The sequence below is a fragment of the Pseudonaja textilis genome, chromosome 2 (genome assembly GCF_049901715.1).
Source record: "Pseudonaja textilis isolate UNSWEBS1 chromosome 2, rPseTex1.2, whole genome shotgun sequence".
NCBI classification, from domain to species: domain Eukaryota; kingdom Metazoa; phylum Chordata; class Lepidosauria; order Squamata; family Elapidae; genus Pseudonaja; species Pseudonaja textilis.
Genome location: NC_141991.1, coordinates 183792470 through 183816708, shown reverse-complemented (window position 1 = coordinate 183816708; position 24239 = coordinate 183792470). Strand labels below are relative to the sequence as shown.

Below are 24239 nucleotides of genomic sequence, written 5' to 3'. Positions count from 1 at the left end.
AAACCAAAATTGTAGTCTAGACTATTACATAATAATTTTTTTAAAGTTAAACAATCACTGAAGTTATAAATATCCATTGTTTTGTTTCATATCACTTTTGTGTCACTGTGTAGGGAATTTTACTTTATTTTATTATCCATCCTTTTTAACATATGTATTATTGCAATACAAATGCATTCCTTCTCATTACCTTGAAGTTATTTTTCACTTTGTTATTTGAAATAGCTGTGCTGATTGCAATTTTATTTCCAGAGATTATATAGGACACTAAGCCATAATGAAAAGATCAGCCCCTACGTAAAACAGTAAAAGTATTTATTTATTTATTTATTTAGATTTCACAGTTGGAAAGAAGAATAATGGTCTTTGAAAAAGAATCCAAGAAGCTGAAGGAAATGAATAAAGGGTATGTTAAGGATAAGAGTGAGCTACAACTATTGCTTAAAAAGCATACAGGAGCTGCAGAAGACAGAGAAAAAGAACTGAAGATACTGGTGGAGAAGATGACAGAAGCAAAGAAGGACAAATCAAAGCTCCAGTTAATAATAGATGGATTGGAGAAACAGGTCACCTCTCTGAAGAGGCAAGTGACAGAAGGAAATTTATTAAAAAATGAAAATGTGGATTTGCAGATTCAAGTGAAACAACTACAGAGCTTACTGGACAAAGCAAAAGCAGTCAATTCCAAAGCCACAGTGAAAGCAGCTTGTGGACAATGTAGGTGTAAGAATACAGGTGCCAATGTTAAATTGAAAGCAGGAAAGAAAAAGAGCTTAGTGGAACATCAGTCTCTTTGCAATCAGTCCATCAAGGATATGAGCGGTACACTTGAGAACTTCAGTAAGGACGGCTGGGAAGATATGAGTGAAAGCAGGTACAGCTCTCATTAACTTAGCTCTGTAGAAGGGACACTGTGCATATGTAAAACACTAGCAAATAGAAATTGAATTTCAACTACTGTCGATTTGGTATGCAGAAATAATACTGTCAGAGTCTTTGAAATATCTTGGGAGGTCTTGTTCTGAGTTTATTGACTGAAATTTGCATGCAAAATTAGCCACAACTGCATGAGTATTTGAATAGGTGCCAGGAAACCCAAAAGAAGGCAATGCTTGATTTCTTCTAGTGATGCTATTTTCATGTAGTCATGAGACTTGAAATTGACAGTTTGGCAGGTTGATTTAATTTGCTGGCCCTTTGCATATTCACTGCTGACAGTTAAGGATTCCCAGGCAGGCCTATGAAGTCAGTTTAGTTATCTTGTGACATGTCGACCCAGGAGGAGAAACACTTTTCCCCTTAATTTGGTTAGATAAATTTTGAATGACCTTTCAGCTTGCTACCAGATGTCTACAAGCTATTTTGTGTCCTTTAAATTAAGGACCATCCACACTAATTATTTCATGTACGTTTTATGCATAGTCATTGTACTGAGTGTAACTGAATGATTGTTGAAAATTAGTTTTGTAACTAAGTAGAACTGCGTAGGTTCCTTAGATCCCACAACATAACAAAAGTTATTTCTAAGACTGAAATCAGGTGTTTTATAGTGATTTCATATGAGTGAAAAGTTTCTTATTTTTTACTTGATTCTACTTTATATACATAATTCAGAGACAATCAGAAATATTTTTCAGACAGGCCTTGTACTGAACTTTTTATTGTTCAATTGATATCCTGCCTTTTCTTAAGGGGTCAAAGTAAGTATGTGTGAATGCAGATTTATGGATTTTAAAAAACTCTCAAAATCAAATAACTTTCAACAGCTTACAAGCTCATATAGTACATTAAGATAACTGAAATAATAGCTTTTCTTCCCATTTTGCTTCATGCAAAAACCCTAGCAGGTAGATTTTTTAAAAAAATAACTGGTTTTTCAAAAATCACCCAGTGAGCTTCTACAGTTGAAGTGGACTTTCATCTGGGTTTCTCTAATAGTAGTCCAACACCTAAACTGTACAGTTTATCATTGATACTGTCCACTGTGTTATTTGCTAAATAATTGATTTATTAATACTATTAATTAGTGGTCTCTGGAAAATTGGATATGGTTTAGCTTTTATATAAGATAGAAAGAAAACTTACTAGTTCTCATTTATAGAACTTTAAATTTTGTATACTACTCAAATTCAGTTATTTATAGTTTAAATTCATGAAAAGTTGATTTGTACAACATTTTCTTTAAACAAATGATCTGTTCCATAATTATCTTAATGTGCACAACCATGAATAAACCATAATTGGTTTCAAGGTTTCATCCTCATGACTGCTCCAGCGTATAGAAGGGAAGTGTATACAAAAAGTTCTAAATAATATAAGATTAGACACAATTGTTTGAAGAGATTTTTAGGCATCAACTACTGGCTCCACAACCATAAATTCTTTCTTTGCTATTGCAACCTATTTGTGATTAGAGAAAATAGAAGTATGAAAATAATCCAAATTAAGGAAAGTAGGACTTAATCACTGACTTCACAGTTGGGAGTCTTAAATTCTTATTCTGTCAGTTTAATTAAGCTTTGAGTCCCCATTAAAGCCAATGGTAACTATGATTTAAGATTATTCAATGCTGAAGACTTTTTAAAATAACTTATCACATCTGCTAAATATTAATACAATTGGAGCAAGAGATTCTTCATGCCTCAAATTTCCCAATGGAAAATGTATATGGGATATGTCATACTTCAAACAGATATGCTTTTATATAAAATGTTATCATAATAGCCATGTACATTAACACTGCTCATCAAGAAAATAACTAATGAAATGCAAATATGAAAGATACTGTGTTGCTATTTAATGTATGACTTTGAAATTTAGAAAATTAGAATATCTGTCTATAGTTATTTTTTACGATAAATAATATAATAGAAATAGCAATCGCACTTAGACTAATATATTGCTTCACAGTGCTTTACGGCCCTCTCTAAACACAGAGTCAGCATATTTTCCCCAACAATTTGGGTCGTCATTTTATAGACCTCAGAAAGATGGAAGGCTGAGTCAAATCTTGAGCCAGTGAGGCTTGAACTACTGAATTGCTGGCAGTTGGCAGTCTGCAGAATTAACCTGTAATACTGCATTCTAACCCCTGCGCCACCATGGCTCTTCACATAATAAAACATAATATAATAAAAATTAATACAAACATAGAAAACTGGTGAAAGAAAAAGACTCAATGGTTCATCAAGTCTACCCTTTAGTTTTTTCTTTTTTCTTTTTAATTAGTTTATTGTTTTTAATTTTTAATTATTATTTTTTATTTTAATTTTTGTTGGATGATAGACATGTGTTTATCCCAAGCATGGTTAAATCCAGTTACTGATGATTCACCTACTATCTCTATTGAAATTTGGTTCCAGGCTTCCACTATTCTTTTTGTGAAGTAATGCTTCCTCATGTTACTTTTGAGCTTCACTCCTGTCAGTTTGAGATTATGCCCGTGTTCTTGATTTTTGTTTAATATTGAAAATATCACATTCTAGAACCTTACTCACACTCTTAATATATTTAAAGATTTCAGTCATGTCCTTTTCCTCACTTTCCCTTCTGTCTTCCAGGCTGTACATATTCAGAAATATTTTGTCCCTCAAACCTTGCACCATTTTTATTACTTGTCTCTGGACTTGCCCAATCTTATCAATATCTTTTTTTTAAAGTGAGGTCTCCAGAATTGGACACAGTATTCCAAATAGGGTCTGACTAAAACCCCATATAGTGGGATTAGGACTCCTTTTTCTTGCTGGGTAATAATATCAAACCATTAGTGATCACTGGAACTCAGGTTTTTCTCCATCAACTTTTAATATCCTATCCCCGTTTGTCAAACTAAACTTAGAATATAGTCCCTTCTTGTTGGCCTTTTTACTAACTGTTTTAGAGAGGCACCTTTTAATGCCTCTAATATATCCCTGGTCCTGCTTGTAAATACATTTGAAAGGTTGTCATCTCTTGGTGTAGTAGATTGATGGTGGATTATTACTTACTTTTGAGTTTGTGCCCAGGAGATGTTAGTTTGGGATATGTTCTTTAAAGCTGGATATTCATGTTTCTTTTCTGTACCTTAAAGAGAGATCTCATCCATAATGCCAAAATGTATGAAATGGGTTAATTGTAATTGATAACTCCAGCTAACTTTCCTTTGGGATAAAGTGCTTCCAATTGGAAGCTTATTGTCAAGGGTACACTGTAGACTATAGTCTATATGTCACTACCAGCTTGACTGACATACCAATTATCATTAATGATCAGGGACCTGATGCTCGTTTCAGCAAGCTCAGTACCAAGCATAGCTTTTTAGCAGTCGTTACTATAATCAATCCACCAACTCTAAACTTATCCCTCAGCTTTTTGCAATTGAAGAAAAAGGAAAATAAGAATTATACTAAACCTTCACTTCTTCTAAAATTAATTGTTTGCAACTAGATTTGCCTATTGTGAAATTTCTTCTTTAGAGCCATCAATGATATAGATTTAAAAGTTTGTTGCTACCCATGCCAAATTTGTCATTGCCAAACTTGAATTGGTCCTAACAATGGATATTGTTCTGCACAACATATATCCTGCAGGTTTTAAAAAAAAACTGAGTTTTTTTTAAAGAAGCCAATAAATTCATCGTTGTTGCCCCCAAAATATTTTTTTTTTGCCTCCAGTGCTCCTAGGCCTCATTGCCACCACCAGTTCCAGTTCTGTGGCTGCCTCACTAGCTGAATAGTTGATCAGTGAACCAAGTACTCCTGTATGACCTGCAATTATTTTTAATTTATTGGTATGATCTCCTTCTCCTCTACAAATCATAAAGCCTGTTACATACATATTAGGGGTGACTATGGGAGAACCAGTTTGGTATAGTATTTAAGGTATCAGGCTAGAAACTGGGAGATTAGGGAGTTCTAGTCCTGCCTTAGGCACAATTTCATCTGGATGACCTTGGACCAGTCACTTGCTCTCAGCCGTAGGAAGCAGACAATGGCAAACCACTTCTGAGATCTTGACAAGATAATTGCTACCTATGGTCAAACCCCTATGGTCTCTTTTTTATGAGGAGATTAGAGTTTATAGGTTCTCTCTTTTTGAGCTCATTCTTTCCTGCTTTCAGAATTCCAAGCATTCCCAGTGTTATATTCTGTTTCAAGAAACAAGTGTCACAAATGCTGCTCAGGAAAGGAAAATAACATACTTCATTCAGCACTCTGAGCTAAGTAAATCAGGAAATTAAGACATACCACAAAATATGTCCAGTATACTATATCTCTATATCTATCTATATCTATCTATCTATCTATCTATCTATCTATCTATCTATCTATCTATCTATCTATCTATCTATCTATCCTTCTTTTTTTCCCTGTTGCCATCATCTCAGTACATTGAATTGGAAAACTGTCTTCCACCAACCCCATTATATGCTGCTTCATATATATAAACTGAAACCTGATAGTTCTTTTTTCTTTCTTTCTAAATGCTTTCTGATTTTTAGGTTAATTGGCCTAGTGGTCTCCCTATAATTTTTCCTCAGTTAACTTCCATTACTTATGTTAAGATATTGAATTGCAGATCAGAGCATATTCTATAGGAGTGTAGTTTCTTCTCCATCCTTTTCCTATTCGATTTGAATCTCCCTCTTCAACATGTAAAACTTTGTCACAGTTTGATAATTTGTAAATGGTCACATCAATTCCGTTGACATTTTGATGTTTAGGTGTGGATTGATGTATTGTTTGGAGAAGTAGTTCTGTCACCTATCTTTTTTTTTTTAGAAGACCACTTGCTCCATTTCTATGGGAAAGTTTGTTAATCATCTATGTTTGTGATGCACGGATAGCACAATGAAATAGCCCTTACCCACAGCTTGGTTCTTCAAGTACCGCATTTTTCGCACTATAAGACGCACCTGACCATAAGATGCACCTAGGTTTAGAGGAGGAAAACAAGAAAAAAAAATATCAGGCAGAACCTGAGAGGACCACAATAAGTGTCTTCTCATGTGCCAGCTCTGCCTATTGACTTCTTTGAAAAGAGACAGAAGAGGCAGGGTTCAGCACTGTAAAAGGACCCTGCTTCCGCGGCTTGGCTGTTATTCACCAAAGGACCAGCACCGACCCACAGACATTTCTACCAACTTTTTTTTTTGGGGGGGGGGGAGTGCATCTTATGGAGTGAAAAATACTGTAATTACATTATTTGTATTATCCAAGATGATTCCCTCTGTATATTTCTATTTACACCGGTAACTAGGTATGACTGAGAGAAGGGAGCCATTCCCAGGAGCAGGCAGTATAGAATGCATCTCCTGCCAAAAATGTCTTTGGCTATAGAAGGTTCTAAATGAGGGTTCTGGATAAGTGTATTCCCTATAATTCTAAATGTACAGAGGTTACAGCAATGACTATTTGTTCTACAGTTGGTCAGTTATAGACAATTAAATCTAAGACCAGTAAACCCTTTTTTTTTTTTAAATGCATTCTCCTTAGTGACTCTGAAATACTGAATTCTGAAAGCCTGGACACAAGAGCAGTATGCCATATTTTACTGACAAAAAGAAATGAACAGCAAGAACAAAATAAGACTGAGAATAATAAAATAACCCCAAGCAGCATGTGTTTAGAAAATGAAAGCAAATTATGTCAGAAGAAGGTAAGATTTAAGTTACTTCAATACATTCACTTGTGCTGCTTTTTTAATGCCACTGACAAATATTTAAATGTAACTGAATAACATTGTCTATTATATTTGTGAAAACTGACCTATATTTCATTTTGCAATAGTATATGTCACATACATACCATTGTGTTATTTCCTGAGTGAGCACCATTATGGAAACAGAAGAAAATTAAGTAATTAGCAAAACAAATGGGGAAAAAGAAAAAAGTAAGAGAAAACAATGAAATGTATATTACATAAATTCATTTATATTTTTGAAAACCAGTCAGGATGCCATCTTTTCTATACAACACTTTATACAGACCTTTTATTCTTTAAAGTTTTTACTTACCTCTTTTTGAAGTACTCATGTACATTTCTCATACCCTTTCAGGTACATTTAATGTTCTCATTCCCCTGTAATTTTTGCTTTTGTACAAAGGGACGATAACAAGATCCATCCAATTGTCAGACACAGAAGAAAATCTTTACTTGTGTCAAACAAAATATGGATTTATTAAGCCAGTGGTTCTCAACTGGTGGGGGAAGCGATGTCATCACGGGTGATGGTAGTCCATCAAGGTTTGAAGAAATGTTATGATTTAAATCTTGAGTTAAGTTTTGGTGGCCCATAGCCATGGTCTGTGGCCACAAAAGGTTTTTATGGTGTCCATAGTGAAGAAAAGATTGAGAACCACTGTACTAAGTATATTGCATACATATTTTATCATTTTTTCCAATGATAAATTGGTCCCATCTGTAGGATGCTGCAGCCTTATCATTTTCAGTTAATATGTTATTAGTACTCTACCCTGAATTAAGGGATTAAAGAGTTGTAAAAAGGGAGAATTTTTTAAAATATTAATGCCTATTGTTTCTTTGTTTTAATTTTGTTTCTATGGTTTTTAAGTTTTTAATAATAATAACAATGATAATTGTTTTAGATATTTATTAATTCTTTCAGCTTTGCTTTATTCTGTCCGGATTCACTTATTTTGTGAGATGGACAGCTATTTAAATTGGATTAACTAATTAACAAACAAACAAACAGAAAATTCTCTTTCTACCTGACAACGTTCTGATGCAAATGTCTGTTCAGATATTGAAACACATATTTGATTAAATATTTAGACAGATTAAGGAAAGTCAAGCTTAAGCATTGTAATGAAAAAGTAGTATTCTAGAACAGTGGTCCTTAAATTAAAGGTAATCACTCCAAGAGAATAATTTGGGTGTAGTCTAGGGATAATGGAGCACATTGTAATCAATTGATTGTGAGTCGAGGATCTAATTTGGGACAGTCCCTGCTGTGATGGTTTCTCTGGTTTTGGGTGAGGGTTACACACACACACACACACACACAGACAGTGTATGTGTTTATGGAAACATGTAAATCCTATGAATATAATAATTTTTCTTGTGTTTGTAGAAAAACAAAGGTGAACTAATAACGACTTTCCCAAGGAAAAAGATTCTAAATTCAGCGTTCAATCCTTACAAAGGTAAGAATGCATAAAATCTTTTGTAATAGCAAAATTACATTTACATTTCTGGATAGATAGCATCTGGATCGAGAGTAGTCAGCAATATAGCTCACAAATATCTAAAATAAAACAGATGCACCAGGATCATTATAATTTAAAGAAAAAAAATTTACTCTTCTCTGAGAAAGAGCAAGAAAATGATATCTTTTCATTAAGGAAATTTGATTTCATATTCCCTTATAGTAAAAAAAATGCAGTTTAACTATAATAGAATCCAAGTTTGTCAGTGTCGTCCCCTGCTCTTTTTTATTTAAAAAACAATCTAAAAAGCCAATTGATTGCTTATATATTTCCTCCTTCCCTCTCTAATCCCTAGTAGTCAGAATTTTGAGACCAATTTCTTCAGTGTGCACTAGCAGGGGTTTCAACATAACACCAGCTGGATCAAACAGACAGTGTACTGTGGCTTAAAAAGTGCCAAATTGAGACGCTGTATTTCAAACCTCTCTAACAACATCAGAGAGGATAGATCAACTGAATACATCAATAAGTAAAAAGAATTTCCTTAAAGTGGGATGGACTAGTTGCTGAGAGCATACCTGCTTTTATGCTTCTTAACCTTGTCTTAATATGAGGAGGTATTTTTCTCTGCTGCCTTTATATATTCTCAAAGCGATTTCCTTCATTACTGCAGACTTTATGGGCTATGCTCCTCACTCAGGGTAGAAAGCAGATTTTTTTAAGACTGCAAAAAGTATTCTAACCTTTTTGAAATCTTAAAATTATAAAAAAAATAATTGTTGATTATTATTATTACTACAGTATATACATCAAAATGTGAAGTCACAGCTGCCCGTTTTTTTAGCCCTTCATATGCATCAAATTCTTCCTCTAAACTAGAATACCTTAATGGATTGGCATAGTATATCTATGGATCCAAACACTGTAGCCTTTTTTAATTGATAGATGGAAATTTTGCCCATGCTCATTTTCTAAGCGCTGTCCAAGATTTTGCAGTATGGTATCCAATGTACTGATAACCTCTGGGACCATTTGTACAGTCAGCCAGATGTTTATACTGGATTTGGCATTTTTGTCCGTCTGCTGAGCCCTTCCCAAGGACCTGGGCCAGGCAGATATAGTTGTTTAATATTAAATAAAAGCATGTGTTTCATTCTTCTTAAAATTTAATATCTTACTTCAGCCTACTTCATCTTTTAGAAGAAGGCTTGGAAGGCTAGAATTTTTTGGGAGTTTCAGGTAAGAGTTTTCACTAGGAGACTACAAAAATACAGAGTACTAATAACATAGTTTGCAATGTAGTTACTTGTTTGTCTCTGATTATGCTTGGAAGCATAGCTAATATAGCCTGGATAATATGATTAAGAAGAGCAAGTCATATAAATGAAGCAAGTATACCATTTTGGCCAGCAAAATATAATGTTCTTGCAATTTTGGCATCAAGGCATATGAACATACACCCTTGCAACTGTACAGTATATATTGTGTTTCGTTGCAAGAAAAGCTTGGGTTTGGTTCAATTGGATGTTTTGCAGAAAATCTTTTGCAACAACCAAAAAAAAAAAGCCATTTCTTTGAAACTAACACATTTGAAGTGTCAGATTAATAATTGATCAATATTAAACTTGTTTAGTTAACAGAGAGAGGATAAGAAGTATCATGATCCAGAAACCTGGCTCCTCCGTGTCACTTTGGGGACGCATCACATCTTTACAGCAGCAGTTAGCTGTAGTACAGAAATCAAAAAGAACAGCAGTATCATCTCTCAAGAAGTCCAGAGAAGCAAATAAAAAATTAACATCCCAGTTGCATCTAACCAAACAGCAACTTCAGGCCAGCAAGCAAACTGCTCAGGTAAAAGTTTATTGTAGTTTTGATATGACAAAAATCTAATGTTTAGTGATTAAATGTGCAGGATTGTAATTGTAAGCCTATGAGTTCCAAACAAAGTTGCATATCACCCTGAAATTGGACATATTATTTACTGAAATCATGCAGATGATTCACAAATCTGTCTGAAAAGATCAGGATGATGCATGATGCTTTTGAATACTACGTGGCAAGATATGAAGATGACAGGGCTGTAATTGGTTCGTTTCTCAAGCGATACATATTTTGCTCCAAATGATTTATTTTCCTGGATCAGTTTTATGAAAATAAAAATGGCAGCTATGGAGACAAGGTTCTCCTGATAATTGATGTAAAGAATTACATCAAATCTACTGAAATTCTGAACTGCTGTAGATTATACACAAAGGACCACTGAAATGTCTGAATGCATTTATAATTATGGTACTTGTCGTGACTTTAGAAGGCAAAAATATTTTCATAAAAGATCAGCATTTTGTGCACTGGTCTGTTTGCATTTTTTCCCCCTGGTTAACCCCAACAGCTCATAAAGATACATTATTTTTTATATAATCATGTGCTATAACATGGAATCAAGCAAGTGCACTTATACATCTCCACTTTCAAATATAATTGGAATTGTGTCTTGGCCTTTGCTTTTAAACACATAGTCAGATTTAGTAACACTCTAAATGCCCTTTTGAAACACACATTTATTGGTAGTTTAGAAAGCCGTAGTCCAGTCAAAAAGACTTTCTATGTAGGAGCTGATTTCTACATAATAGCAGCAAGGTTAATGTAGCTGGATGCCCACATTGCATTGATCATCCAGGACCCAATAAATGGATATACACTTCCCTCCATGCAAGTAGGAATTTGCATACCAATAGAGGTCTGTGACATTCATGCAAATAATTAATTAGCTAAAATAGAACTTGGGTCAAAAATAAATACAGACAGACTAGTTATGTATGAAGTGCCTTTCCCCGAATTGAATTGAAGGGCTCGTCTTACTTCATTGATTCTGAAAGATTAACTTTACGTTAATTGATAAGAATAGAAAAGAGATGTGTTATGTTCCTTCCCGCTTCAAACGTTCTACCATCTTCCCAGTGCCAAAGAAGCCCTCCATCAAGGAACTGAACGACTACAGACCAGCTGCTCTAACATCTGTAGTTAGGAAATCTTTGAAAGGCTTGGGCTGTTCCACCTGAAAACCATCATGGATCCGCTGTTAGATCCCATGCAATTTGCATACTGAGCAAATAGATTGATAGATGATGTTGTTAACATACCTCTGCATTACATCCTACAACACCTTGAATCTCCAAATACCTACGTAAGGGTCCTCTTTGTGGACTTCAGTTCAGCATTTAATACCGTCATTCCAGACACTCTTCTAAGTAAATTAAACCAACTAGCGGTACTTGAACACACTTGTAAGTGGATCATAAGCTTCCTAACAGACAGGAAGCAGCAGGTGAAGCTAGGAGGAATCACATCCGATACCTGTACAACAGCACAGGGGACCCCCAAGGCTGTGTGCTATCTCCACTTCTCTTCTCCCTATATACCAATGACTGCATCTCAAACGATCCATCTGTTAAAATACTGAAGTTTGCTGATGACACAACAGTGATTGGTCTCATTCGAGACAACAATGAATCTGCATACAGACAGGAGGTTATACAACTTGCCTCGTGGTGTAACCGGAACAATCTGGAACTGAACACACTCAAAACCCTAGAAATGGTGGTAGACTTTAGAAGAAACCCTCCTATACTACCACCTCTTACAATACTAGACAACACAGTATCAACAGTAGAGACCTTCAAGTTTCTAGGTTCTACTGTATCACATGATCTAAAATGGACACCTAACATCAAAAATGTCATCAAAAAAGCACAACAAAGAATGTTCTTTCTGCGCCAACTCAGAAAGTTCAAACTGCCCAAGGAGCTGCTGATACAGTTCTACAAAGGAATTATTGAGACTATCATCTGCACCTCTATAATTGTCTGGTTTGGTTCTGCAACCCAACAGGACAGACACAGACTTTAGAGGATAATTAGGACTGCAGAAAAAACAATTACTTACTCACCTGCCTTCAATTGAAGACCTGCATACTGCACGAGTCAAAGAGGGCTGTGAAAATATTTACAGGCCCCTCACATCTCAGACATAAACTGTTTCAACTCCTTCCCTCAAAACGATGCTATAGAGTACTGCACACCAAAACAACTAGACACAAGAACAGTTATCACTCTGCTAAACAAATAATTCCCTCAACACTGTTCAACTATTTACAAAGTGTACACTACTATTACTGTTAATCTTCTCACCACTCCTTTTCACCCATCCCCTCCCACTTGACTTTTCCTAGTATGATTTGATTGTTGATTGTACCTTATGACTATCATTAAGTGTTGTAGGTTATGATTCTTGATTCTTAATGAACGTATCTTTCCTTTATGTATGCTGAGAGTATTTACACGAAGACAAATTCCTTGTGTGTCCAATCACACTTGGCCAATAAAGTATTCTATTCTATTCTATTCTAGAAAAAAAAATCTGTAGAAAGCAAAGGAATAAGCAAGAGATATAAGTGATTACAAACATTGCTACTTTTTAAAAACTTGTGTAACTTTGAAGAATCACTTTAGAATCAGTCATTGCTTAGCTAAGTAATCTGGCCAATTAATTATTTAATCCTTAACACCTAAATAAGATTTTTCTCTTTTTTTATTTTCTTCCCTGGACATACCACTTCTCTTCTTTCTTCTCTCTCCTGTTTTATTCCTCTTTTTTGGCTGTTCCTTCTGAATGGAGGAAGCAGAATGTGTACATTTGTCTGTAATAGTAATTATGTGTTAATATATGAGAATATTTGCTTGTGAGAGAGAATATTTGCTACATGTAGATGCAAGATCAGCTGATTCTATAAATATAGTAAGCTTTTCTTTAGTAGCAAATAATATTAATCAGCAGTTATTCACTAATTATGTTTTTTGTCTTGGATCTTCCTGTTTTGGAGTATTGTTTCTGGCATATATATGATACATTATACAAAAATAATATAACATATTTTTTTCTTTGCTGGTATTACTAATTCATAAAAAGATAAGAAACATTAATGATGTTCAAAAAAAGTAAATAATATAAAGCAGATGTGAGAATCCAGGCAAAATATCTATAAATAAGTGTCAATTCTGATTTTTTTTTCTCAGCATCCTTTTTAACTGGGGTGCTATAAGATTTGACTTTTTCTCTCCTTTTGTTTAATATCTACCTGAAATTTCTGGGGAACCTCATAGTTTGGGATCAGGTATGATCAATATGCTGATGATATCCTGTGATGCATTCTGACCTTGGACCAACAAACAGATGCATTGAAGACCTGCCCAAGTGCCTGGAAGCTAGGCAGGTTTGAATGGAAAGGAATATACTCAGATTCTGTCCTGATAAGACAAAATGGCAGCTTGTTTGATCCCCTCATCCCCACCCACAGTTCTCAGGACATTCCATCTTTAGTCTTTAATGGGGTTGCACTTCCCCATGTGAAACTAGTGTATAATCTAGAATACTCTTGGACTCACCGCTTCTGTGATAGCAGCTGTGACCAAGGAGCACTTTGCACAGATTCATCTGGTACGCCAGTTGTGACCCTTGTTGGATAAGGAGATCCCTAAGACAGTCACTCAAGCCTACATGTAATTTCCCAGTCTTGAAGAAGACTGGGAAATTACAACTGGTCCAGAGCAGCATTGCAGGAATGCAGTGTTACAGGAAGTGTGCCATGATTCGAGCACATACTACACCCCTACTATTTTTCAAACTACATTAGTTATCGGTTGACTTCTGGCTGCAATTCTGGCTGCAATTCAAGGTCCTGGTTATCACTATAATGCCCTTCACCGCTACATGAAGGAATGCTTTTTTCCATATTTTTTCACTGGTCTAGTGAGACCAGCTGGAGTGGAGACACTTCAGATCCCATCAATCAAGTAGGCCTCATCACTTTGTGGGCCTCATGAAACACGTTCCTGCACTGTGGAATGCTATCCCTCTGGAGATCTGCACTTCCCTTATCCTTTTCCACAAATTGTTAAAGACCAAATTAAACTCCTTTGATTGCTGTTTCTTTCTTTCTTTTAGTTAGGGAAAACCTAATATTTTCCATTTTTTGTCTCTGAAGTATGTTTTCTCTTTAATTTTTTTTCAGTAAGCTGTATTTTTGTCTCTGAAGTATGTTTTCTTTTTAATTTTTTAAAGGTGAACTGCACAGAACAGTTTGTGTGACCTCAAAGCTGAAATTATAAATAAAATTTGGCTTTCAAATATTTATATATTTTTTATTATTATTTGTGCCTTCGGGTTGTGTTGATTCCTGACAACTATGTATACTAATCTCTGCAGTTGTGATACCTTAATAATGCTACCACAAGATTAATCTATCCTTTAAAATAGGCAGTAGCTGTTGTCCAGTAGCAATTAGGGAGATTAAAAAAAACTGCAGATATAAAATGTAGGCATTTAAGGAAGAAAACTTGTTTTTCTGAAACTATTGCTCAGAAGAAATTGATTTAGATACTGAATAGTTTAATCGTTCATGAACAACTGCAGGTATTTTCATGTACTATGTTTCTCATGATATAAGAAATGCTATACTGTATGATCTTTGGCATCTCTGAAATACAGAGAAGGATAGAATAGAAACAAAAATAAAGACTGAATTGATTCCAAAAAGTTTAAAATTGAAATGCTAGTAGCTTTACAGAATTTTGTTCCACATAATAACATATAATAACACTACATTCATGTAACATTATCCTTATGTAATATAATAGCTCAACTTTGTAAATGTTGATACATATAGAGAAAAACTTTGATTAAATAGAGATAAAGAAAATAGTCTCTTAACTGACAGATATTTATGCAGTCACACTTGCCAAATGCTCTAGTAGTATGAGATTTATTTTCAATTTAAGAGAACTTAGATGTTCTAGATTTTATTTAGATAGAACTATTAAATATCTGCAACTTCAGTGTTGCCAGATGTCCTTTGATTCCCATTTAGCTGTATGGATGTAGATGAAAAGCCAGAGACACATATATTGTATATATAGAAGCATATAATAGTAATTACATTGCTTGTAGTAGAATACAAAAGTCTATGTTGTATTCATGTATTTATGCAATTACTATAGCTGCCCAACTTAATCAAGTGACTCTGGGTAATCCTTTTACTGTAATTTTTCTAACACAGCTTTATATTGCATGGCATAGCATGGCATTACATGTTGCAATGCTGCTATAGGTTTATTGCAAATTAATAAATGTGGCCTGCCATTCCTAAGATTCATGATACATATTGATCTAAAGGACTTTGTATGTAAATAAAGAAGTTAAACTGTGCAAAGTGTGTTTCAAAATCACAGAATCTTGATATTGCTGTGAAGGGATATAATATTTCAGAGATTCCTTTGAAAAATATCATTATTGGCACAATCCAGGAGAAAAAACTTCTTTAAAAAGGTTGTTTTCTTTCTCCTGCATTCCCCATGCCTGATGGCAGTACTGTAATTCTCATCACCAGATGTCTGCTCAGATTAAGGCATCCTCTGCTGTATGTACTAGAGTAATGACAATTATACATGGGTAAGATATAACATTTGCACAGCAAAAACACATAGAGGCACAAGGGATGTACAATTCAGTGCAAAACTGCCATATTGTAATTTAAATAAGTAATTATTGTCTTTTAAATGTAGCAACCCAGTTATAAAGGCCCCACAACTACAAAGTTACCCAGAATCCTTTGCTATGGTTCCCACAGTGCTCTAGAAGTGGCACCATAGGAGTAATTGTATTGTTTTATGGGTTGCCTTTGACATCAGAAAAGGACTTAGTAGCAGAGTAAACCATCTTCATCTGAAGAGGCCAGGATTTTAGAAAAAGGAACAGACTTTCAACCCACTAGGTAACTGTTTGCAGCTCCTTTGGGTAGCACTACACAAAAGTTGAAAGCAGTTCTTCAGAAGCATTCTTCCAGATGTGTAACTGTTCTCTTTCTTTTTAAAGTCTTTGTTTGATATTGCCATATTTCAACCTAAAGAATTCCTGCAATAGTACTTTAAAATCCACTGCAGGCACTTCTTGAACATTTCCAATGTTGTTAGTAATTTGTAAAAGGAAATCTTGGCTACCTGATGCTTTCTTCATTTTACACTGAAAGACTTCTGAACGTTTTAGAGTTAGCTGCTACTTCCATTTGGCATAACTTGAAAAAAAAGATACATGTGTTCATATTTTTTTAAAGGCCCCCTCAAAAAATAAAAATGCCATTACATTTATTTTTCCACTATTCTTCAAAATCAACTCAGTTTTACTGCTCTTGTTCAGTTTCAAATTCTTTACATTCCCTAAAATGTAGGTTGTATGTTATGGAAGAAGAGCAGGCAGCCTATCTGATTAATCTCAGTAGATCAGACCTTGATAATACTAGATGACACACAGAAATACCAGGGAAGTAGCCTAGACTGGAAAGTCCACAAATGACAGAAGAATCCAGCAACAAATATTTCCATGTTGTTGCCAAAACAGCTAAAGGGATATGCTCCTGAAATCACCACGAATCAATTTTGAATGGTAAAAACTTACATATGAAACATCATTTCCTAGATCCATGCTATCTAAACAAGTTACCAATCCTAAATTTGAATGATGAACTAAAGCTGCTTTTGCTATAATCATACACCAGCTAAGATAGAAAAAAGTATTACTTCTGCCCAAAGATTTTTTTCCCATAAGACTTTCCAAATATGATATTCTAGGATGAAAGCTTAATTTCACAGATAATCTATTTTCTACTACCTTCTCTTGTTGCTATCATTATTCTGATTATCGTTACTGTGTTGTTTTGCATGTATACTAGAGCTTCTTTATCGGCAACAAATTCCGTGTGTGTCTAATCACACTTGGCCAAATAAAGTATTCTGTTCTAAGTCTAGTTCTATTGGTTTTAAGATTTGATTTTAACTTTCTATGTTTTAACTTAGATGTAACTGTAGGCCACCCAGAGTTAGCTTATAGTAAGATGAGTAGCCAATAAATTTTATAAAGAAATAAAATAAACTCCATTTCATTAATTTCAGCTCTTTATCTTTTAGTTTTCCTGTAGTCTAAGTTACAATCTTTCATATGATACGATTGTCACTATATGTGGCTGTTGCTTTGGTCAACTGAGGGTTTCACAATATGGCTTTAATAAATAGAGATGGTATAGACTATAGACTGAGTGGTAAGTAAAAATAAGCTCCATACCAGTCTGTTTGGACATATTTTGGTCAATGTCCCCTGAGTACATCAAAACCTAGTTATTACCCAAACATACTCATGCTATTGTGCCCAAGCTGGGCTTTCTAACCTAAAGAAAACGTTGCAAGCTAATATTTCCTGCACCTTATCAACTACAATATAAAGGACCTTAAATTATTTGATAGTAACTAAGGGAAAAATCCTATGCTAGTGTAAAATAGTTATTCCCCAAAACTTTTAATGCTATCTGTTTTTTTCTTTCACTAATTTACTGTACAAAGTATACTTTTCACAGGAGAAAAGTTTAAAGTTTCTAGCATTCCATTGTGACATAATTATTTACACATTTTTAAAAACTATTTGGTCGTATATAGATGTAACAATTACGGTATCACTGTGTTGCTGTACATTTTGACTCTTTAATGTTTTGACATTAAAAGCATTTCCTGCCATTTTCTTGGTGTTGTATAAACTATTTGCAGATATTCAGGATTTAGGAATTATTCTCGTGTCAACTGTAATCAGCAAGCAGCTTGAAGGTCTCCAGAAATATTTAGAGGAGCAGGGAAAATGCACAGAGCTATGTCCTGAACTCAAGACACAACTGTCCTACTTGGAACATTACCTAAGAAAATTTCCATAGGGAAAATATTTTCGATATTTGGAGGCAAAGGATTTAAAAACAACACTAAACTGAGCTACCAAACAAGGATCAGTCATTTTCCTATGTCCAAAACGATTCTCAAGTCTCCAACCAAGTGCATAACTGACTTTTTAAAACTACCCCCTCTTCCTCTTTACTAACTCCAGTCAATGTCAGCAGGGATGAAACCTATGCCTGCTGTTTTATTGACTGATGCACTCTCCAGTTCTCCATAGCTGTAGGAATTCAATTTAAAAAAAACCAAACCAATTGTGGCATATTGGAACACTCAAGATTGAAGAACTTCATCTTGTCCCAATTCAGAGAGAGAACTTGATTGGAGTATGATTTGCTCTGTGTTTACAACATTTGAAGCAGATATTTTAAACTCCGACTGTTTGTGCACCTTTAAACAGAATTACATGAGCTTTTACAGTTAGTCAACAGTTTTGAACAGCATTTTGAAATGAAATATTACTGCACCAACTAGAAAACTGTACAGCGTTCTTGTCTTTTTTCTGTTCTCAACTTAGGACTATATTTGACTTATGATACACATTTTGAGGTAATAAAATATATAGAATAGAATACTAGATTATGAATTGTAGACTTCTGCTGAAAATTCAAGTCTCTCAGAGTTATATATTAAGAAAAAATTAAGTTCTTTATCAGTTTTAAAAATAATGCTAATTCCTTCTTGAAACAAGGAATTTCAAACTTGTTGGTTTTTTGCTTTTGTTTTATCTACTGTTTTATTAAATCTAAATTAAGTTTGCATTTTGAAAAAGTAAGACTACACTTTGAAATTCTGATTATATAGAATTGTGATTCAGATTTCAAGGGGAAATGATAATGGTTCTCTTAAAGGAGCAAATGTTCCAGGCATGCTTTCATGAGATCTTTTAAATAGACTATAGCCTTTAGATTTTATTCCCTTATTAAAGCCATCCAAGTTAGTAACCAATAAATATTGTAATGTCAGAAAAACATTTGAAGTACTTTGAGGTTTTCATAAAGGTAGGGGAGCAATAACCAAGGAATTAGTGTTACAGATGGGGCTATTAATATGTTCTGGATGGAGCTGGTGTCCATTAGGACTTCTATTATTTGTAGGACAAACTTTATTTAGAGATACTATAGTCATATAACCATCATCATCCCCTAAGAAATAGCAAATATTGTCAATCTTTTAATTAGTAGCTAGCTTGGGATTTTATTTTACTGTTCTACTAGTTATAATATGAAAGTCCTCTGCACTCTTTTTAATAGCTGCCTTTTCAGCTGTTTTTTTACTTCACATTGGTAGCCTGTGTGGAAGACAATCCAAGTAGAGTACTCAGTACACATACTGTCTGTTGGATCCTCAAGGGCTGCTGTGGCTTTTGCCAGATGAAGCCTTTTTGATTTTGAGGCTGATGAAACACAGTGCTATTATTGATCTGTGCATGACATACCCTGTCTCTCTGCTGGCAGAGTGTAGCAACATTTATCCAGGAATTTGTGAAATGTCACTTGGATCATATTTGTAAGATAAACTATGTGAAAAGCAGAATCCAAGCTAAGAGTATATGTGGGATTGGAGGGACTATCTTCTTTCTTTCTGTGTCCTGCTCTAGCTCAGCCAAAGGCAATGGTTATGTTTTTAACATTAAACTTTAGATAATTCAGAGAAGTATGCTTGTCACTTGAAATACTCTGTGAAATAACATTATTTTACCGCTCTATTTTGAATAGAGTGCATATGGGTTCAGAGTATGTTCATTCTGTTGAGCTCCATTCTGTGACCTGAATAATACCAGTCAATAAAAGTATATAAGGGGGAAAAAGCAGGCATTGTTTTTGAACCAAAAAAGAGCTTCCTACGTGACTTCAACTATGTAAAAACTAGCAAGGGTAGCAATAGATACATACCTATATTCAAACGTTTCTCCCTTGGTCTTGTAACTTTTTCTTGATCTTTATCTTGATTTGGATTCTGTGTGCCTGTATCAGCAAAACATCTGAAATGTCTTCAACAATATACTCCTGCCTTTCTTATTGATTGCTTATTCTTATTTACTGCCCTTTTTTGAGAGAGAGCTCAAGTGATTTACAACAGACCCTTAATGATATCCCCACAAGAAACTTATCAAGTAGCCTGAATTGAGGGAAAGTGACTGATTCAGAGTCACCCAGTGAGCTCTGTGGTTGATGACTGTCCATTAACCTAGAACAGTCCAATACTTTAAAATATTCCAACTCTAATTTGTCATTAAGATTATTTAAAAATGATGGAATAAGGACAATATAGCCCCCTTTATTGAAATAGCCCTGTCTCGTTTCTCATCTTCTCATCCTTCTTATTATCTTTTCCTATTGGTTTCTTATGATTTCTTGTTCTTCATCACTGATGATTGTAACTATGATTATGACCTATGACATATTACTTGCTGTTTATACATACACTGTGAGTTTATGCACTGGAGACAAATTCCATGTGTGTCTGGTCACACTTGGCCAACAAAGAATTATCTTCTATTCCATTCCACTCCACCCCACCCCACCCTACCCCATCCCATCCCACTCCACTTTTGTCTGCGCTCTGCTCTACAATTTAAATGATGTAGAATAATCCCACGTTTTCCTCCAAAATTTTCTAGCTGCCAAAATTAGGATAGTCTCATTGAGAGAGATGCAGGTGATAGTTACTAGCTGTATTCAACAATTGTATATAAAAAGTTGCTCATTTTAGCTAATCCTTTTGCACAGAAAGCCTGTCCAGCTGTGTTTTGCTTACGTTTTTCAAATGCAATCACTCGTGATCAAAAAATGAAGAACATACTTATTGAGCAAAATAACTCATCTAAACAAGAGAAATGATAGGATCAAGCTCAGAAAGAATCTGCAGACCTGCAATTTCTGTCACTCAGACTAAGCTGAATAATGTCTATTTAAAACAGTGGCTTGATCTTGGACGATAAACAAATAAATAAATCAGAAGATTTGCAGAGGCAAATTCTCTGCAGTCTCATAAATCATGAACATGTATGCTAAATAAATGTATAAGTGGGTGTAGTTCTTCAAATTTCCAGCACTGCAAATAATAGGTTTGTTTGTTTGGGGTATTTTTTTCCTCAGTTGCATAGACCCTGCCTTTATAGAAACCAAATCACTTGGATTCTCAGATCTTTCCCCACTATTGACTTTTAAAATTATTTTAGATATCCTTTTCTCTAAAACAAAGATCTGAAGAACTGGGTTGTGCCATGTTTTATTGGTTTCTTGATTACTGGCCTTCTCACAATTTTGCAGATAATTTCAGATAATAAGTGTTTTAATGTTACTTGAGTACATTTAAGCATATGAACTATAATATATAACACAACAATTAAAAGAAGAAAAAGTAATGTACAGCACATTTAATAGCAAATAAATGAAGCAATGATGTATCTAAACATTTGGTAGCAGTTTTGCTTTTCCGAAGCAGATTTAGATATTTATTTTTGTACATATTATGTAAATGTATATTCAAGTGGTATATGCTCATAACTGGGAGTCAAATATACTTTGTATTACAAATATTTCCAAGTATTAGTAATATAATAATAATATCAGTAGTCTGAGCCAGTTTTTTTAAAATTCCTTTGTTCTGTATTATCTGTTCCACTATTTCTAGTCATTGCACAGGAGGAATTATATAAATTTTTCTTTCCTTGCTTTGAAAAAATACATTGCTAAAATAATTTTTTAACAAATCCTGCTTACATTTTATGTATGCAATGAGTTACTGTCTTCATTTGGTATGAAATAATTACCTTAAATAATAAACAAGCTTTTAAAGGCAGGTTTTCCACATAATCTTTATTTTAATTCCATTATATTTTTCTAAGTGGAAAACAGATGGTAGCATTTCTCCCCCATTGAATGTTAGTGTAACGTATTGGTGCGCCTGATATCTGAAGCATGTGAATAGTTAGGATTGCTGGTGTTAAATTTGTAATGAGTTGTAGGGATTGTAAAATTCCCTGACCGAGCATCATGTACGATTTTCATGAAACCTGTAATTCTAAGATATGGTAAATAGTGGTTAAAAGTAAGATTTTCTTTGACTTTGGTTCAACTGCTGGTGGCTTTGTGGTCATGTGCACATAAATTTCATGGTAATAATAGAGAAGTGCTGTACCACAGTTTTTCAACAGTTTTCCTTAATAGCTCTGGATTTTTCAGATATGAGGCTTCAGTCCTGCCTTGAAATACCAGAAACTGATAGTGAAATCTTGTATATGCAAAGCATGTGCTCACTTCATTCCAGTGATGTCTTATTTTTCAAATACGACATTGATAATAGAATCAGTCTTCTGTCAGTGTTGTTTCTGCCTACTAAGTAATCATAATTTGCCTTCTGACAAGGGAGTAAAGAAATTAGTGTAAAAGTTAATTTCCATGCCTTAGGCCTGATCAGTGCTCTAGGCAGATGTCATTCTTGCTAGTGAGAAATAAGCCCCAAGTATTACTTTTGTTCATGCACCATCTTTTTTTTAAAATAGATTTTTGAATAGACTGTTGCTTGAGTAGTTCAGTCATGTAAGAAATGGCTTTTCATAGATAATTCTAGGATTTTTATTATATATATGTATTGTATTGTATTGTATCTTGTTTGTTCATTTGAGAGGCTAGTGGCAGCAATGGTTTCTGTTGTATGTCTATCCATAGCTTACTTTTTGTAAGCGCTGCTGGTTTGTTTCTAGGTAGCAAGAATTTAATAGCCATGGGGGTCATGGCAGAATAAGTATCAGTAACCATTTCAAGCTAGGTACAACATAAGAATGCCTTTCGTTCCCTCGTGTAATATTTTTAAATGCCCCAAATTATTGAATCACACATTATTTAGGTATTCTTGCTCGAAGTCTCATTAATTTAATAGATCAAATATTTTCTAGAGATTGAAAAGTCCTAAGATTATATACCCCTCTTCATCATATCTCTAAACTGAGAGTCCTGGATTTACATTAATCAAAATAAGCATGTACTTAGGGCACCAAGGGAAAAGGGGCACCATAACGTTTTCCCTTCCTAGCTATTAAGCCCTTTACTTTTTCACTTCCACACTAGTTTCCACCAGTTATTAAGTCTTAATATCTTGTTAGTTAAACAGTGGAAGGGCTAAGGGGCACCATTGTTGGGTTGTGGTTGGTTCATCAATTGGCCTTGGGTGATAGGAGTTCATTTCTTGCTATAGAACATATTTTAAAATACTATAATAACTGTATATGCTATAATTTTATGTTCTGTAAACTGCCCAGAATTGACATATTAGAGGATGGGTGTCATATAAATTTAATTTACCAACTGGGCAATTAGGTATTAATATGATATTTTGAAATAAAAACTGTATTGAATAGAATGAAAAATATGTTCAAAAGCAATTGTATTTTGTAAAGCAATATTTATGAACTGAGGGTGCTAATTTATACTTCTCTCTTGGAATATCAATACTTTTAAAGATTTTTTTTTAATTCTACCTTTAGAACTCATAAACCACTACTTTCTAGCCTGGTGCTTTAACTATTAGACCAAACACTTCATTAGAGATTGGGATTTTTGGTGGTTTAAATATTCTTTAAAACTGTTGGTTAATTCCATACCATATTTAGAATGATTTCAATAATAATATAGCGAACCTCAATTGTCATAGTTGTCGGTGCAGCATATCTTGAAGTTATGTTCATTTATACTAGATAACTGAACTTCAAGGAGAACCAAGTCATGATAGGCAATTAGCAGTAATTAGAAAGATTCAACTCAATGAGATGTCAACATTGAATTACTTAAAGAAACAGCTGAATGTCAGGCATTTGAAAATAAAGTATTTCTTCCCCTGACATCCAGGTATGGCATATGAAATATGAAATGTTAATTCAACTTTTCTGCTTATTATTCATGTGCAATATTATTTTGTCATTCAGCTACTACTTTGACAGAATTCAAGAAGTCTTAGAAGAGTGCTTCTGGAATAAAAGATTAATCTGGCCAAAGGCTGATGAAGTCTAATAACTATCTAAACTAGTTGTTAAAAAGTATGCTATATTGCTTTGTTTTGCCTGACATTTTGTGATAATACTGTATTGTCTTCCAGCAAATATCCAAAGTTAGTTTATAAATATGTGCTCTGCCATTAAACATTATTGTTGAATAGGAATGTATTGAAAAGCAAAATACAGCAATGCATATTACTATCAAATGCCATTATTTTTAATGGTCTCACTTTCTGGTATAGTCCAAATAAATTATTTTACCAAAAGTAA

General features: G+C 34.2%; 1 protein-coding gene across 4 annotated transcripts in view; it reads left to right on the top strand.

Moving 5' to 3' along the window:
- Positions 1-24239, top strand: part of CNTLN (centlein) — a 199390-nt gene that overhangs the window by 122903 nt on the left and 52248 nt on the right. For all 4 annotated transcript variants that reach the window (XM_087926590.1, XM_087926589.1, XM_026718387.2 and 1 more), the window contains 4 exons: positions 336-874; positions 6474-6636; positions 8072-8144; positions 9781-10001. In XM_087926590.1, the coding sequence (XP_087782716.1) occupies positions 336-874; positions 6474-6636; positions 8072-8144; positions 9781-10001 (996 nt within the window). The remainder of the gene's footprint in view (positions 1-335; positions 875-6473; positions 6637-8071; positions 8145-9780; positions 10002-24239) is intronic.